This window comes from Scardinius erythrophthalmus, assembly GCF_964197995.2.
Source record: "Scardinius erythrophthalmus genome assembly, chromosome: 20".
NCBI lineage: Eukaryota > Metazoa > Chordata > Actinopteri > Cypriniformes > Leuciscidae > Scardinius > Scardinius erythrophthalmus.
In genome coordinates this window covers 16,619,232-16,638,536 of record NC_138240.1, presented here as the reverse complement: position 1 = coordinate 16,638,536, position 19,305 = coordinate 16,619,232, and the positions used below count along the sequence as shown (strand labels likewise).

The 19,305-nt window shown below is 37.6% G+C and overlaps 1 protein-coding gene across 6 annotated transcripts in view; it reads right to left on the bottom strand.

The window, feature by feature from the left end:
• ccser1 (coiled-coil serine-rich protein 1) overlaps positions 1-17,373 on the bottom strand; it is a 78,887-nt gene extending 61,514 nt beyond the window's left edge. For all 6 annotated transcript variants that reach the window (XR_014028974.1, XM_081349512.1, XM_081349515.1 and 3 more), the window contains exons 1-5: positions 17,166-17,373; positions 14,281-15,450; positions 10,479-10,663; positions 4,198-4,288; positions 3,370-3,484 (exon numbers count right to left, since the gene is read on the bottom strand). Coding sequence is in view for 5 of the 6 variants with exons in the window: in XM_081349512.1 (XP_081205638.1) it covers positions 3,370-3,484; positions 4,198-4,288; positions 10,479-10,663; positions 14,281-15,424 (1,535 nt within the window). In the remaining variant the exon portion in view is untranslated. The remainder of the gene's footprint in view (positions 1-3,369; positions 3,485-4,197; positions 4,289-10,478; positions 10,664-14,280; positions 15,451-17,165) is intronic.
• Positions 17,374-19,305: the final 1,932 nt, after the last annotated feature.

Genomic DNA, 19,305 nt, shown 5'->3' with positions numbered 1-19,305 from the left:
CATGTAGTGGTTCGGGTATATTCTGTAATCATTTCAAAAACTCCACTATTTTGGGGCATGCTCTAAAAACTGTACAAATAATTATAAGGTCAGGAAATGTATTCAATTTTCTAGGCTAATTTCCATGCTAATATAATTTGCTCTGTGTCCACATGGGATTCATCCAGTTTTGAAATGACTCTGCTGTCATTACGCACAAGGATGAAACTGCCAGTCAGAGTAGACAGAGTCTGAGAGAACGTTCTCAAATCAAACAAACTGTCAGTGCAGTCAATGCCCTTGTCAATGGATCAGAGAAAGTTTGATAGTTTAGGGAAGAAGATGCAAAACAGTGGAGGAAGTAGGACTAACATCCGCTGAGAACCTGACTGTATAAATTAATTTAATCTCACATCGATATGATAATGATTTTATTTCTTGTGTTTGCCACAACACTTGTCATGCTAGTTAGCGATCGCTGTAGTTCACTTGGTACTCTGTGAATTAATTTAATCAAAATGCATCAAATCTGACTAAAGCTGTGTTTAACATAGTAGGACAATCACTCCAATCAGTAGTGATGCTCTAAAACCAAAATACTCAGAATTGCACAATATACTTACAGTAGCACACATACAGAAAGGGTGCAAATCACTAGCCTGACTTCGTCATACTCATATTCTAGGCAGAATGTGAGTCTGATACTGCTCCATAGAGCTTTCATTATGAGGCGTGTCTTAACCGAACCAGGAAAAAACAACAACCTCTGCACTCAATTGGATAGACCTACAACCAATCAGAGCAACGCAGTAAGTTCTCTTTCATTCATGATTTGTTATTAATAACTTTAAACAGAATCATCAGCTGAAATCTGCGTGGATTATCAAAAATACGACACATTTATAGGACATAAAAGGGTCTCTGCGGCAAAAGTGAAAGTAAAAGCACAGAAAAGCACCAGTTTCAATAAAAGGATATATCAAAGTTTATATAACAGGGTCGGGAACAGACCATACACTCGCACATCTGTATAAAAGTGAAGTCAACGCATCTTGACCTCGTGGGTTTTTGTGAGAGGAGTTTGTCAAAGGCTGGAGAAATTATCTTTAAAAAAATAATTAGGCTAAGTCCTTCCACAGCAGAGAAATTAATATTTTTTTATAAAAATCTATAAAAAAGTGAGAAAATGTGGCTTGATTTCTTTTATAAATATTCATTTTTCATGACCAAAATAACATTGTGCACAGTGAGGAGCCTACAGGTTACAAGCTTCACATATTAGAAAAATACAATAATAAAAAAACACATTTTTAATGGCTCGTCAAGGTTGTTTCAGATCAGCACCTGCAAGTGTCGCCCGTTGAGACGGGTGTCGGATTGTTTCGAAGCCTCGACACAATGGCACATTTGCTTCAACTGTTTCATTGTTTCACGAAGCCTCGATCTGCCTACCACCAGTTCTCTGTTCGTCTTTTAAAATTAATGCGCTGTCGTTTTCTTTTATAACAGACGCGATAGCGGAATCTAAACATCTTAATTCTCTAGCTGCAGTCATCTTTTGTTGAAAACCAATTCAACCCACTATTTGATGACGTGGGTGATTACGTAACCGCAGATCATCTGTCCATCATCGATTAAAGCCCGCCCTCAGTGCCCTGGCAATTTGATTGGCTCGGTCTTCTGGGAGCCGATAATTACTCCTCAAGGGATCGAGTCCAGACCGAACTTCGGGCTGGCACCCAGGCTAGCAAATCACAACTGTAAATGAAAACTTCTTTCCATCAATATATCATCTATTAGGATTTACATTATGGATAAAGATGTCAAAGATTCTGTAAATACTGTAAATGTTCAAGTTTCTGTTCACACTTTCAGGCAAGATTTCTGGCTTTCTCTTCGGTGAAATATCAGTTATTTATAAATATTATTGCATTTCAATAATAGTGTTTTAGTTTTAGTGTTTTAGTGTGAAAACACTAAAACATTTTCATCATGTTTCAACAGTTTCAACATTTCATCTTTTGTGTTTCACAGAAGAAACAGTCAGAGGTTTGGAACGACATGAGGGTGAGTAAAGAATGACATGTTCATTTTTGGTTTAACTGCATGTCCCTGTACCGGCTAAACGTAAAAAGTACTAAATGTTTTCTATAAAAGAGCTGACTTAGAAAATATGAATTTAATAATGTCTCTACACTGCAGTGCTGACTAATTGTTTTCTGTTATTTTATGACCACATCAAGTCTTCTATTAATTTGAAGGATTAACGATAGGAAAACGTCCCAACAGTTCAGGCCAAAGCTGAGAGATATTCGGATCTGTCACTTGCCCTTTTCAGCTTACTGCAATGCAGCTTACTACAACTTAATTAAATTGTTAAATACTAAATATTTGTTTAATATTAAATAGCTTATAAATGTAAAATAACACTAAATAAGAAAAAGCAACTTAGTTTGTTTACTGACACATACATAATATATTTAAAAGTTTTTTTTTTTTCCAGGAAGACATTAAATTTATCAAAAGAAATAAAAGCTGCTTTATGCTCTAAACCAGTGTTACGACCTGCGTTACTTGTATTTGTGTTGTTGAGCTGTGTTTTTTTCTCTCTCTCCCTTTTCTTTCTTGTTCTGTCTTTGACTTCTGATAGGTTGTCAGATGATGGGGTGCACAACCGCCATTGGCTGTTCAGTCGAGACGTGGTCTTTATAAGAATGCACCTGACACTCGATGGAGAGCTCATTTCTGGTTGTGAGCTCCTGGATCTTTCTCCTGTCCAGCAGCTTTCTTTGGGTGAACTTGTTTGTGCTTTGTTTTTTTTATAGGGAGTTAGCTAAGCCAACTGTATTTTATTTTGCTGTTTGACTAGGTCATTTAATTTATCCCTTTTTCTTTTTATATTCGTTTTGTTTGTCATTTCGGCCTTTAGTCACCCTGAAGCAGCCCTTCAGGGCCAGATTTGAGAAACCCTGTTCTACCATGGTTTCTATTTTTCATTACTGATAATAATAAGAAACATGTTACTTGTGGTGCAAATCAGCATATTAGAATGATTTTTAAAGGAACACTGAAGACTGGAGTAATGGCTGCTAAAAAAAAAAATTCAAATAAATGCAGCCTTGGAAAGATTAAGAGACTTTGACAGGTAAGTAACAATCTGAATTACAAATCTGACTGGGCCAGCAGAAAAATCATTATTGTTGAGCTCTGCAATTCTATACAGTTTATGAAGCAATTGAACGTTCATTGTGTGGTTTGCAACAAGGTAAACCCATTACCGAGTCATTAAAGTGGGCATGTTACATTATCCCCCCTATCGAAGCATTCATGTTCACAGTGTGTCTGTGAAATTTAAAGGTTCGCAGTGAAGCTCCAGTAAGGAAACGGTACCTGAGTGGGGGCTCCCTGGGCTCTCTTCTAGGGGTCCGGTCGGTGGAGGCCTCCAGGGGTGAGGGCAGCAGGTTGAGGCATGATGCAAGGGATTGACTGGAATCTTCCTGTGAGACTGTAATAGCAAATCAAGGAGAAAAAAGCCTCTGTATAATAACAAGCTTCAACTTTCTTTATTTCCTTGAAATAAAGGGTTTATTTTATTTATACAAACAAAATGTAGTACTTTTTCAGGTTGTCACTTGTCCAATGTGCAAATCTGGGTCCTGAAGCAAAACCAGATGAGAACCACTATTCATGCCAAAATGACTTTATGCACAAGCGCTGCGATATTTACTTCTCTTGCAAAAAAAAATGCCTTAGCAAATATCAGCAATGACATCCGCAGAGTTTATCTGTCTAGAGGCTTTGCCTGTGGTGCATGTTAACGTGTAGCGTCTTAAGTGCTGATGTAACTCCTCCAGAAAACTATCAGAACATTTTGGAAAATTAAAATGACTATATGACTAATCCACAAATGCATGCATGCATAACTTAACGGTGTAATATTTTACAAGATATTAAAATCTGAAGACTAGCCCAAGTCTTCTTCGGCTGAAATTGGGGGCACGGAGAGAGGTGGGGGAATAAGGTCTCATCTTTTTTTTTTTTAATCTACGGCAAAAATCATTTCTTCAAGCAAAGTAGCTATTATAAGAATGTGTAATTTCAATAACAAGACATTCAGAGATTTAACAGCATGAATATGAATGAGAATTAAATGTCATAATACATGTTGCAGAGTCTGAAGCAAAAGGAGAGAGCAACTAGAGTCTGGGGAAAACATACCATGGTGAGCTCGCTGATCATCAGAGAGGTCAAGATCCAGCATCAGGTCATCCTCATCCAACTCAGAGGAGCCAAGGTTATTCAAAACATCCTGGAAAAGGAGGAAAAAAAAAATGATGCAAGGGTCAAAATAAAACATTTAGCTTAAGAGGGCTCAATGAGGATGGTCCAGTATCCCATTTTACATTGTATGCTGTTACATTGTATGTAGTTACAAATATATTCATATATGTAATTAATTATATAGACTATTGTACATATATTTAGAATGGATTATTTTATTTTTAAAAATATTTTTATAAACAGATTAAAATACATTTATAAAATATTAAAATTATAAATATTTTATTTTATGTAATTTATCATTTTAATATTTTTAATATTTAATTTAATTTATTTAAATCTGTGTATAAAAATCTTTTTAATTTGCAATAAGAGCTGAAAATAATGTATGTATATTTTTATTTATTTATTTAGTGGAAAACCTATAAACATACTACATTTTGTACATACATTTTTCATGGTGCAGCCGTCATTAGATCAAAATGACATGCAGTCATTAGATCAAAAATCTAATGACCAAATTTTTTTACTGTTGAGACCTAGTGCCTATACAAGATAGGTATTTTACTAGTTATGACACATTTAATGTATCTAGTTTGCAGTAAGAAGTGACTAATGACTTTCTTAAATTCAGCCCAAACCTCCAGCTGTGTGTCATGGTCTGTTTGTTAAAGACTGATGACAAAAGAGGATTTGATCTGATTCAAAGACGCCTCCACAGAAACCCTTCCTCACATCTGACTAAACAGCGCAACTCCACTATTGCACACAAGAAGCAGAAAACCTGGATATCGCACAAACCAAAGTAGACCTTTGAGTGCTGCTTTTCAAAGTGTCAGACTGCCATCTTGTGCCCAATATGAAAAAAACATCTCAGATTAAAAATTATGTATATTAAAAAGAAAAAACAAGGTCCTTTATTCTAGCAAACAAGCCAGACTCAGCAAAGCTCTAATATGGAGTATTTGAGGCTTATCTTATTTAAAAGTGCACGTAAAAGACAAAAAGGCAAAAGAGCAGCTATTATGTTCTATTAAAGTGGAGAAGCGCAGCTCTTTGGCTAATTAAGCAGGACAGAGCAAAGGACTGGATAGTGCATCAGAACAGAAATGCCTTAACTTTGACTTTGCTAGAAATTAAAGGGTCGCTGGGCGCCTAATTAAGACTCTCAGGATATGAAATGGTGTGGCCTTTACCTCTTTGAAATATTACGATGCCAAATGACAAAATGAACATAATACATCACTACTGTAACAATCTCAGTAAGAGTGTAATACTGATGAAGTGAACCGCCTTAATCGGCGACCTGTTCAGACACCTTATCCTGTTTAACCTTATTTAGAAATATTAAAGAAGAACAGTGTCATGGTTCATAAAATGTCCTTGTGAACATAAATGGCCAAACAGGTCGTTTTTGAGCATAATTATGTAGTCTCAACCAACGAGATCACAACCAACAGACACAGATATGACAACAGGAGCACAAAGAACAAAAACTGCCAGTGCTCGATAAAAATGTTCACGTTGCGGGGGGGGGGGGGGGGGGGCGGGCGGGCGGGGGGGGGGATGATGATGAGATGGTCTTTCCTTCAAGCATTTATTTCTAAGGGATTGAGAAGGTAACAGAGAGCTGACATTTGGTGTGACTCACTCTCAATTTCCTGATGTTCAGATTGATTTTTCTGATCTTTTCATGTCAATGTCAGGAGAAAACATGCTTTACTCATTAATGAAATATCCTCTTGACAAAAAGGTCAAAACAGTTCAATGCCAATGTGAACAACTTTTCCTCACTTGGTGTTTCAGAAAACAACATGTTACACATTGGCAGGTTATGCAAGGATACGCTCTCTATGTATATGTATATGTATATGTATATGTATATGTATATGTATGCATGAGAGGCCGCGCATGAGAGGTTTATGCTTCTTGTGTGCAATAGTGGAGTTGCACCGTTTAGTGAGATGTGAGGAAGGGTTTCGTGGAGGCGTCTTTGAATCAGATCAAATCCTCTTTTGTCATCAGTACATATGCCAAGCATTATTTATACATATATAAATAATGCTTGGCATACTAATATGTTGTTGTTTAAAGGACACTTTAGAAGAAGTGAAGGTCACAGAAGTAGTCATTTGATTGTGTTTGTATATTTACATGTCAATGCTGATTATCGTTTATGGAAGGGTTTATGCTATATTTACTATGTGTATCCATTTAGTTAGTGGGTTTATTCCAATTCTGTATTATATTCTATTATTGTTAATTATATCTATTATATGCTCTGTTTCAGACCACACACACACACACACATATGCTCTGTTTCAGACCACACACACACACACACACACACACACACACACACCAATCTAATCGTTTTTACTCATGTGCTCAAACTATTGAAGCTAAGGTGGAAACTAATGGAAAAAATCAAAAGTTAGTTGTACAGCAGGTCTGTACATGCAATTTCAATGCGACAACCTTGAGACGACCTCAATTAAACAGATAATGCTCATTTCAAGTCTAGGCCACAATGTATTGAGCAAAATAAGACCTGATTCAATAAGGCAGCTTTCTCTTAAGTAAAACCCATACAGCGACATAACTCGCTGCTTAATCAGCATTGTACAATGCATCATTGGAGAACTCCGGCACGTCCGACACTACTAGAGCTACGTACTCTTCAAAAACAGCGCTTTAGTTCTCTTGAGAAACCAAAAGTTGTAGAATGGAATTTGTATATACAGTATGTGGAATGAAAGATACAGAATGTACTGCATTTTGCTTGTTTATTTTGCTCAAGAGCAGAATCTATGCAAGTCCACATCATACTAACAAGAAACTATGCTTCTAACCACAGGTTGAGAGCTGTGTTAACCAAGTTAACCAACCACACAAATTTGCGATGCTGTTTGTCAATGTTCGTTGGAACTATGGTTTTGGGAAAAAACAAATCTTTGAACTATGCTGGTAACAATGAAACTTGTGGCCATAGTTGGCTAACGATGCTTTGGGGAAACACACTCCAACACTGTTTCATTCATCAGTAAGACCAAGTTCTCCTGCTATACTCATGAAGGTTGATATAAAATAATAAGGATGTATCAAACAAGCACCATCTAGATGCAAATTAAGCTGCAGAAGGCAACGCAAAATTACAGAACAATGCTTATGTGATTTACAAGCACGCTGGCTAAAGATCACAGAAACTGGAAACTACTGTAGTTCCTCAAATGTTAATGTTTGAAGAACATTAGAAGAGTAGTGAATGGCATGCTTCCCTTGAGAGCAGTGAGCATGACCACAAATTCTCACTATGACAATGGAACACTTCCCTTTTCCTGCATGTCTTTGTGTTTACACAAAAAAAAGTTGTGTGTGTCTGCCTCATAAAAAAGTATGTTAATGACCATTTACATTCTTTGGCGATCAGAGTTAACTTAGAGAATCTACAAACAGGAAAAAAAAATGCAGTTTTTAATGGGGAACAATAAAAGTGCTTAAGTTCATTTTGAAAATGACTCACAGACCAGTAAGTGTGTCTCACTGATTTATTTAAATGTGAGTTAAGGATTCAAGACTGATTCGTTAGCCAACCGGACATCATGGATTACAATGTTCATTCTTTCATACAGCAAGCACAACGCAAAAAGCTGCCCTTTCTCTGAACTTTGACTGGAGCCATCGATTGCAGAACGATTGCACCGTAGGAGGGGATTTTCCTTCAACTAATCCATTTCATCCTTCAATTAAAATGTGGGCTTATATATCTCTTTATCTTTATCAGGCACAGCATCAAAAATACAAGAATCAGGATCCTCAAACTCAACCAAAAACATGAAGCATGTTCCCTAAGATTTCCCACATCTGTTGGCAAACCCTTGATCAGACATGCTGCTACAGGACGTAGCCTCAACTGGCAAACAGGAGAATGTAACTGAAAAGGTCAGGTCAGCCCACAGCCACAGTGAAGGTAAACTTCACTCACAAATTTTGCACAGCACATGATTTGATGACAAATTAGCAGTGGCACCTTAGCAAGCATTAAAGAACAATAACACAGGATATGGCGTTTTCCTCCACTGTGCTGGAAAACAAGAGCAATTAGTTTGGCCTCAAGCTGTGCAGGTGCAGACTACAGTATTCAGAAACAAAACAAAAGCTTTATGACTTTGTAGGAACTAGCCAAAAGTATGAGCAATTGTTTCTTGTTACTGGTTGAAACAATGTTTTCCTGTAAGGGTTGTCCATTCAACATAAAAGCTCTCTGAAGGTTAATTGTTTTGATTTATCTGCTAGCCCTATGACACCAATGACCGGCACCAACTAAAAATAGTCACTTCTAACTTAACTGCACACCCATTCACTTTGGGGTAGGCAAGTTTTTTTTTTTTTTGGAAAGAAATTAATACTTTTATTAATCAAGGATTCAACTAATCAAAAGGGACACAAAAGACATTTAAATGTTACAAAAGATTTCCATTTTATTAAGCAGTTTTCACCAAAAACAGGATATTAGAATAATTTCTGAAGAAATATGTGACACTAAAGACTGGAATAATGGATGCTGAAAGTTTTCAAAAACATTTCAAAAAAACATTCAAATAGAAAAAAAAATTATCGGGATGTCCCCATTTTAAAGTAGCAAGCTACTTTTTTCAAGTGAATAGGCATGGGCCAGTATGGTTGACTATCCTATTAGACATTTAATAACCAACTAGTTAAGTCAACTAGTGAATGTTTTCAGAATTGGTTTTTAAATATTTAAAAGACACAATTTATTGAAAAAGTGGTTTAGCATGCTCAAAGTGTGCTGTGCTTCAGCATGCTAACAGTTAGGAGTATTTGTTCTCAGTGAAAACCTCACCACTACAGGCTTTTCAACACAATCTCTGTTGGACTTTAAATGTCCTGTTGTGAGCAATGCGCATGTTATTATGCATAATCCACAGGTTTATTGTGAGGTCTTGTGGAAAGATTAAAGGATAGGAATTTTCTGGTGTCTGCTTTTAATAAACAGATGGTGGCTTTAATAAGATTGCAGCAGACAAAAGGTTCAAACTATTGGACAATGTGAACAATATGTTTTACAACCATAACATTTTGAATGAGGAATGAGAATCCATGAGACTAAGTCATTAGGTTACAATGAAGGATCACAAGACTTCTCGCAAGCTCGCTCAGTTTTTTGAGGACAGTATGTTCTAGGCAGATTCACAGCAGTGCCATACTTTCCCATTTCGTAATTATTGATTTAACTGTACTTCACAGCATATTCAACGATTTGGAAATGTTCTTATATCCATCTTCTGCTTTGGGCTTTTTAATTACTTCTCAGAGTTGATTCAATTGTTCTTTTTCTTCAGGTCCAAGTTCTGACACAATACTGCCTCAATACAGGAAGATGAGTGATGACCTATTTGAGGTATTTTGCAAAAGAAAACTAATATTGTGTTCATGCATAAATTGCATTTGTGTGTGTGTGTGTGTGTGTGTGTGTAAGAACAGGTATGCTAATAGTTAAATGACTGGCTGTCAGTGTAGCTTGCTAATAAACTATAATTATGTGTCATCATAAAAACGCAATTACAATGCTTAATAAACTGTTGAGTCACAGAATGCAGTCAATAAGCCAATAGCAATATTAGCGAATTGTTTTCGTGTAGAGACAGGAGAACTTAGTAGAGTTTCCAGAGCTTCATACACAGATGAAAAAGTCCCGTCCTCAGCTGCGCAGCGCGTCGTTATTGGCCGATGGCTGCAGCCCAGAAACATCCCGAGCACAGCAATTCAAGAAGAATATAACAAAATACAGGCACAGGGCAGTGTCTCTGTAGACAGAAACACCGCCACACACTTCTAGTGGATCATAGGTAATGATTGGGAGGGTTTATTTTTGCTTGAGCCTACAGGATATGACACGAACATGCAGATGGTTGAATACATTTAGGTGGCACTCTACATGGTCAGATGAAAGTTCAGGGAAAGTGGCCAGTGGATACTGGCCTTGCTGACCTGCTGGCTAAAATGGTGTGAGAGGATTTGTCTGTTTAATTAAGCACTGCGATTATATCGCTGGGTGGGAATTTAATCCCTCGGAAGACGCAGAGAGTCTACATCGTTGGTTTTCAGAGACACATATTTAGATCAAATAAACCAATTCAACTACAGCCAGTTCTTGAAAATGTGAGTTTGAGCAGTGAAATCGCATTCATACTTACCAGGCTGCCCAATTTAGAAGATGAGGAACTGGTTCTCTGCTTGTATAAAGTGTGGCCCTCCATGCAGTGAGGATCCCTGAGGTTGAGGTGAAGTCTGGGTTCTCCTGCGCCCTCAGAGGCCGACCGTAGACGTCTCTCCATGCGCATCACCTCATGGTATGGGCTCACGCTGCTGCACATGGACACTGCGAAGGATACAACACATAGATTAGAGACAGAAATAAATACAGAAATAAACACAAAAACAGAGGCAAAACAAAGAGATAAATGGCCAACAGTACCGAGTTATGAAGCAGTTCTGGAATGTGTACAATAACAAAGACAATTCATAATTTACTACAAATCTCATTAGTAGGCACCAGGGGAGTAACGATTCACTCGTTTTGTCGATGCATCAATTACGAAACCTGACAATGCAAATGCATCGATCTTGAAACATGGATTTTTGAATCGTGAATGGTATATTTCAGTCAATAATCGTTTTAAAATGCAAAGAATTGAATGAATCGCAATTCGATAACGATTCAAACATTAAACTACTACATGAATGTTACATAGTCTGACAAAGCTGCTCCATCACAGCTTCCTGTCAGACCTGCACAAGGAATTTGGAAACTTTAGTTCTGAACAAAATGCAGGGTTTAGAAAGAAAGTAAGCACCACAGTGACAGACACCCTCCTCCCTAGATGAGTCTCCATTCAGCACGAAGACTAGTGGTCTTGTACACAAAACGAAATAGTCAATGTTTACTTGATATGGAACACACAGAGCCTGAGTTGGCAACACAAAGTCAATTTATCACTTGAGCCGGGAGAAGAAGAGAACTCGTGGAGTGAACTTCCAGACGGCTTAAATACTCTCCGCGGGAACACCACCATCACTCCACCTCTGACGAACGTAACTCACTGCACCTGTGCGCTCTAACAGGCGAAGAGACAGATGGAAGAAGAAAACAAAACTAAAACACGTGCACAACACAGCACTAAGTGCAACATCACATATATAAATGAAAATGTTACGTAACAGTGAATTAATGGAGACGTCGTGCGGCTTTGTTCAAGCCCTCAAAGATATGTGTTGAACTCTTACAAAACAACAAAAGCAGAGAGTGCTACACAGGTGTCTTTACGTAGCCACTGGTGCTCATTGGATAAACTGGAGGTGGACATCAAATTATTAAGATGAAATAGTCCAAGGCACTTATGTGAACTAAAAAGCCTTTAAATAACTGGGCTAAATCGTTAAAAACAGTTAAAAGTGTAGATATACACATTTCACATACACAGCCTTCTTCAGGATAACAAATGTATTGCTCATTAGCTATTACTTCATGTTAGTTAATACATTAAAGGAACACTCCGACTTTTTGGGACTTTAGCTTATTCACAGTATCCCCCAGAGTTAGATAAGTCCATACATACCTTTTTCATTTCTGTGCGTTCTGTAAGTGTTATTTGACGCACCCACCGCTAGCCTAGCTTAGCACAAAGACTGGATGTAAATGGATAAGGTAGCATACTAATCCCAATAAGTGACAAAATAATGCAAACATTTTCCTATTTACATGTTGTGATCTGTATAGTCACAGCGTGTACAAATAACAAGGCTATATGAGACAGAGACCATATTTAATCGGATAAATACTGGGAACTATATTCTCACTAGGCGGAGTGGCTAATTTGTTTACGGAACCATCAACAGGGCGTCTCGTGTGCTGCGCTAATCACTCCACCCAAGTAGCTGTGCTCCTACGCCTAGTGAGAATATAGTTCCCAGTATTTATACGATTAAAAATGGTCCTTGTCTCATATAGCCTTGTTATTTGTACACGCTGTGACTATACAGATCACAACATGTAAATAGGAAAATGTTTGCATTATTTTGTCACTTATTGGGATTAGTATGCTACCATTATCCATTTACATCCAGTCTTTGTGCTAAGCTAGGCTAGCGGTGGGTGCGTCAAATAACACTTACAGAACGCACAGAAATGAAAAAGGTATGTATGGACTTATCTAACTCTGGGGGATACTGTGAATAAGCTAAAGTCCCAAAAAGTCAGAGTGTTCCTTTAACTAATGTTAACAAATGAGAGACCTTACTGTAAAGTGTTACCAATAAAATATTTAAAAATAGTATAATATAAAAACATAAGTATCTCCTATAAGCAAATATCAGTAAAAAAAAGAAGAGAAAAAAAAACACATTTTTATTTACCGGTATATAATATAATTAATAATTTTATGTACACATAAATATTTGTATATCCTATCATTCAAAAGTTTGTAATACTTTTGCGGAGCTTTTATTCAGCAAGAATGCATGAAATTGATCAAAACGTGACACTAAGGCATTTATAATGTTACAAAAGTTTCTTGAGCACCAAAATCAGCATATTAAAATGATTTCTGATGGATCATGTGACAGACAGACTGGAGTAATGGCTGCTGAAGACTCAGTAAAATATATTAAAACAGAAAACATGAGTTATACATTTTATATGCAAGTTATTATAAGTGTTACAGAAAATACTTATGAATGGCTTTAAATTGCACTTCTATGGAAAACAATATTCAAGTGGAAAAAAAATTAAAAATTAAAACAACTGTTGCCAAGTTTCCTCCAAATTATTAAAATGTCTTCAGTATCTTGTTGTGTACAGAGACAGACCTCAATTAGGTTGTGATCACAATCTGAAGAATACGTAATGCATCTAGCAAAAAAGTTAAGCCTGGGGCACAAACTATAATTCACCAACCTACTGCACCAGATTTGCATAAAATTATTTTCATCTCTTAAACCAGATATCAAAAGCTAAACAACACAGATAGGTGAAACAGTTCAGCAAAACATCAATACTTTTGTTTTTAGTACAGTCAAGTACAGTATCAAACAATTAAAAGCCTGGATCCTATTGACACAAATATACACTGCAAAGAAAATACAGTGATGTACAGAACAGACCCAATAATACTGATTACTGTAAATATATTCACAAGGAAACAACATGCAAAACACAACTAAAATTTCTAGCAAATTAAACCAAGAATCACAATAATCTGCTGTCAACATGGTAAACAGATTTAACTACATCCAGACATCTTTCCGCTTATATAAAAATACGAGAGTATGAATAAAACATCTTAATATCCTTAAAAATAGCTTAATCATTGGCATGAATATTAATGAATCACCCCAAGCCAATAATTGTAAATGAACACAGAGTGTAGAGTTTACTCTCTCCTGCAAGAGGATCCGTAGTAAAGCCAATATCAAGTCACCACTAGAAGAAATTCAATACTGTGGAGCTGGTTAGTTTCCCATAAACCTTCTAAGCCACGGGCACTCTGGAGTGAAAGCACTCACAAAGTAAAAGTATAATTTACGAAAAAGAGAAAACATGGGTCATAAGAAAAATGCAGCCAAACTGAAGCATAACACATTGTTATAGGAGGGGGTTCCCAGTTTTTGTGTGCGTTTATAAAAGCTTTCATAGTTCTAGAACTGATCAGTTACACATTCAGTTTAAGGCTACATGTTATGCAGTGCCTTTATAGCTCAATACATAAGGGCATAAATGTAATTTGTGTTCTGATGTTTAATATTTCTCAGCAGTAACAGACTTCTCAATCAGCATATTACACAGCTCTCTGGAATACTTTAGAGGAACTGGTTTGAAGATCAAAGATTAACTTGTTTTTGCTTTGTCACATGCAGGTGAATAATTTCCCTCAATATGTCTTAAAACAGAAAATAGCCTCTATAAAAACTCAAAACAGCAACTGAGTTCACTGACATTACCTGTGTGTGGCTTTCTTAGGTGGCTTGGCCTGGTCTCCAGTTTGCTCAGGCCCGATGACCTTCCTGCCTGCTGGATGAGAACAGCGTTCCTGGACCTCCTCTCACGAGTGTCAGGATTGGAGCTGCTTTCCTCACTCAATTCTGGAGCTTGTTCAATCTCACTGGCCTCTGACTGCTCAGGGTTAGCATTTGCATTAGGATAAGTGTCAGGGTTCACCTCTTTCACTGTCTGAAGTGTTACTGGTTCCGTACGGGCAGTTGTGCTCTCGCACTGTGTGTTGGCTGTGTGGCTGGTATCTGGCAGTAAGGGCTTTTCCGTGGTGGCCTGGGCTGGGGTGAGGGACACCTGCGAGGTAGAAACAGCTTGGCTAAAGTTTTCGGGTGGAGCAGCTGGACTGGGAGCCGGCAAAGCGTCCACTTCCGAGACAGAGTCTTCGGTGGCGTGAACGAAATCTGATGGCGTGATTGCTGTGGTGCGGTCTTCTGAGATCATGGGCGACTGTAGAGAACTCTCAGCCAATTCTCCAGGCCAGGAACCTGGGGTACCAGTTTTAGGAGGCTCTTCTGTACTATCCTGACCTTTACCCTGGTCCAGAACATTGGATGAGTTCTTGGAAAACCGTTGGTGAGCTGAGAAGGACTTAGGCAGCATCTTCTTATGCTTAGAAGACCTCTTGCTGCTCACGTCATCGAGGAACCCTGAATCATCTCCCTCGTTCGTCCGTGAGCTGATGCAGTTAATGAACACACTGCGGTTGGCCGATGTTTTCTCAAGGTTTTCCGTCTGAGATCGGGGGATCTTCTTCTTGTGTCCGCCGAATCCGAACGAATGTCGTGTCTTTGAGATGCAACTCTCTCGAAAGATGACTTCAGACCCCTGGCTGCTATTGTCCAGGCTGAGCTGGGTCGGGTCGCTGTTCCTCTTGCAGTGGAAGCTGAGAGACGGAGTGCGGAATAGGCTGCGGCGTTTGCCTGTGCTGCTGGAGCTAGAGTTCGTGCTGGAGGGAGAGGAAGTGTGGACGCCATTGCCGACACCACCGGAGGAGGGCGAGGACGGGAGCGAGTCCTGTCTCTTTCCCACACTACGTCTGAAGATGGGAAGCCTGGAGACCAGGGTGGAGCGCCGTGACCCTGATTCGCCCATGAAGATCGAACACCAAATCAGACCCTCTGCAGACAAGAAAAAAAGACAATCAGCATTAGCATGATGGCCTGAATAAACAGACACAATCAGGAATGGAAGTTACCACCAGCCAAATAATTGAGGTCATTTTGGATTCTTTACCAGGCAGGCAGCCACTAAGGCAGGCAACATGCCTCATTTGACAAGAACTTTGTTGTTTAGAAACAGAAACTAGATCTTGATGAACTAACCAATTTTTTTCCAGATTGATGACCAGGCTGAGGCAAAGTTGGCAAGAGGCATAATGTTTAGTACCGCTGGTTCCTCAGAGCAGAATTAATTCTTAACAGTAAAGTGTATATCAGTCACCCTGCACAGTAAGATATCAGCTCAGCCACTTAAAAAAAAAAAACACACAAAAAAGAAAAAAAATGTATATCGAACGACTATTATAAATGCAAACGCACCCCAGGTTCACTTGATTTTGACATTTGCACAATTCCAGATAATTTAAAATATTATTAAAATGTCTAATATTTCTAAAACAAATAAAGAAAAAAAGAAAAGTGATAAAACAATGTTTTGTTAATTATTGTTCTTGTATTATTCTTGTATTATTTGGGGAAAGGGAAAATACTGTATTAGCCTACAACTTTTTGGCTAACCTAAAATGGGTTCCAAAAACAACAGCGGACACGGAATCACCATGAAAAATAGGTCAGCAACATCCACGTATAAGGTCAGCCACAGTGTCACTTTTTGTTCCTCAAATGTAGAAATAAATCTGAACTAAAATGCTGTATCAGTTCATTGGTTAATTTAAAAAATAAATGGCTGGTAAAACTCACTGCATTCACTGTATCTGGTAGGCAAAAATTCCCACAGACACAAAGATTTAGATCCACAAGGGAAAAATGCAGTAGGGCTGCATTACTGTTTGCTGAGCACAATTAATTTCAGCACATTAAGCACACTGTAATGACCTACTGCCAGTATTGTCTTTACTGAAAATCACAGTAAAGTTAGAGTGAAGGTGTTCCCTCTGACAAATTTACAAAACATGTAGGCCTACACACCCCATAATACAGTAGTGACGGTTGGAGATACACCCTTGACAGCATTACTTAGCTTGATTGACCTGATGTGTTTTAATGGGTAATGACAAAGACTAGAGCACACTTAATCATTTTTAGATAACTTAATAATCATGATAATGCCAGTGTAATAAACAACAGACCAATTCAGTGAACTTTTATGTAATAATAAAAAAAAAGATAATAACACAAAACCTATAATAATCAAGTTTTTTTGGAGACAGGTGCATAACATTTAGAGGCGTTATACGCTAGGAAAAAAAATCAAATAAGTAATTAAGCTGAAATAAAATCTGAGAAACGATGCAAAGAAAGCAAGAATATCCATAAAGTGCGATGATCAGTGAATCAAAGCAAAAAGGGCCCATAACCTACAACAAGCTGATGCGAGCTGACTCTCTAAACAGCATTTCTCACCGCGTTTATCATATTTGGGAATCTTAGCACTTCTACGGTGTCCAAAAATGCTTCCTATTTAGGTAACTCGCTATGTTTTAGACTCAGCAATTGCGGACTACAGACCTATAATTATTATAAATAGCCATCATATCATCCTCACTGATGGACACGGCGTCAGGAAACACTGAATAACCAATAAAACAGCGACATTCAGCAGCCGCCTGCTGCAAGAGCTCTGACCGCAGTACAGCTCCGCACACAAACATTACCTTGAGACGAATCCTCCGTTTACAAGCCGCAGATATTCCGTTCGCTGTCAGTTTGAGCGTAAAGCCTAAATGCTCGTGGCATCACATCCGGCGAGTTTCACGTCAAAGCAAGCGCTAAATTATCCTGTCAGAATCCTGGCTCGCTCGCGCTAAATCCACCTCAAGTGACGTGGAATGTTGCTTCCGCGTTTCCGCATCTGCGCGTGACGCAAGATACCTGCGTGAGCGTCATTTAAAGACGGCACACAGGTGCAGTGGCCCTGCTGGGATATTAAATGCAATAAAACACAACAAAAGAATTGTGTTATAAAATGATACAACGGTGCTATCCTACAAAATGTTTTTACAAAGGTTTATTTCTGACGACTTTGATGTAAATTGCTCCTTCTGTGGTAGCCTACCCTTGAAGATTTGTCACAGCTGTTTTGGGATTGTGAGTTTACTAAGAATCTATGGAGAAACATTTCCATTGTTTGTGGTAGCCTATAATTCCTGATATCTCGTTGAAATGTGAAAATGTTATTCTTGGTTATGCACATTGATAGACGACGATTCTGATGTTTTTATTTATTCAATCTCATTTTGATCTCGGCTAAATATTTTCTAAGTGTAAATTAAATTGAGTAAGATTCTTCAGCCTTTTTCTTGACGATGTAAAGCTCTGAGCTATATGTATCTGATTTCAGATTTTTGTAATAAGAAAGCTGTGAATCTTTTAAAAAGGTAGCCTACACGAATTACAGAATTATCATCAGTAGGCTATCATTATGTAATTTTCATATATTTACATATAAAAAAATCTATTTATAAATAGCTTTACACAATATTGTTGAATTTTGTGAAGGCTAAATGTTATTGATTGATAGGCAAATTATGCCTCTGGCACGTTTTTATTGTAAGCCTATGCTATTTTATTGTTTGCATAAATTATGTAGCGTGAATTTTATTCTGTAATGAATCGGTAAAACTATAGGAGTATTAGGCTACATATATATTTTTAATAAAATCAGAATGGTCCGCTAAATGGCCTAGCCTACTATAAGTCTACGAGCAAGATATAACATTCGTTAACAGATCGAGTCCGGAAATACAAAAGTGCATGAGTTAAATCACGCCTATATTTTTTCAACGTAGGTTAGCCTACTACAACAACAAATGATGTTTATCCTTTCAAACCCAATATCACGAGCTAAAATTCCCTCATAGCCGTAATTCTTTTAAATTCCACGCGGTGTCCCTGTTGCCACAACATTTAGCTTCTTAGAAGAAGGCATAATGGAAAGTAAACAAGTTATGTTTTAGCTAATGCTAGTCATTTGAGACTTCACTGGCTTTTCATTTGTCATAACAGCCTTAAAGGAATACTTCAGCCAAAAAATGAAAGGTCACTCATCATTTGTTAAGCAGAATGACGGGCTTAGTCACATATGGGATTTTTTTTTTATTATTCTTATGAAGGAACTAATTATTGTTCAGTAAGCTGCGTAATCCTTTGCACAATGTGTAAGTGTCTGTGTGTAATGAGTGCAAAGGTTTGTGCATAGCCAGGGAAGGCTATGTATTTAAATATAGCCTAAGATCCAAAATTACACTATGGTATATAAACATCTTGAAATGCTATGAAAAAATCTCTAAATAATGAATATATTTGTTGAATTTATGATGGTTTCATCATCTGTCTGCGTCACTGCCTGTCACTTGCTAGCACTAATGAACCCCATCTGAATCAAGACAACTTCTGTGTGTCTGAGGGCTGATTCATTAAATCACACACTGATATGTGCATAATTGCAAGCTCTTCCCTCTCTGTATCCATTCATCATCACATAAAAGAAATCCAATAATGTTCTTGTTTTGTATTTAATGAATTTCTGATGATGTAAGATTCAAATGTACCCAAATAAGTGTAGGCTATTTACAGAGCATCTTGTTGGGGTGTAGGCTATTGTTTGAGGAAATGGAAGTGGGTTGCGGATAGCTCTCAGAAACAATAAAAAACTGTGCAATTTGTCAGTTATTTTTAAAAGACAAAACAGCTGAGTCGCTACATGATCGATGTATAATGATGTCAAGTAGTTTGTCTTACATTATCAGATAGAATTTTATAACGTTTCACTTTTTTTTTACTTGAAAATAATTG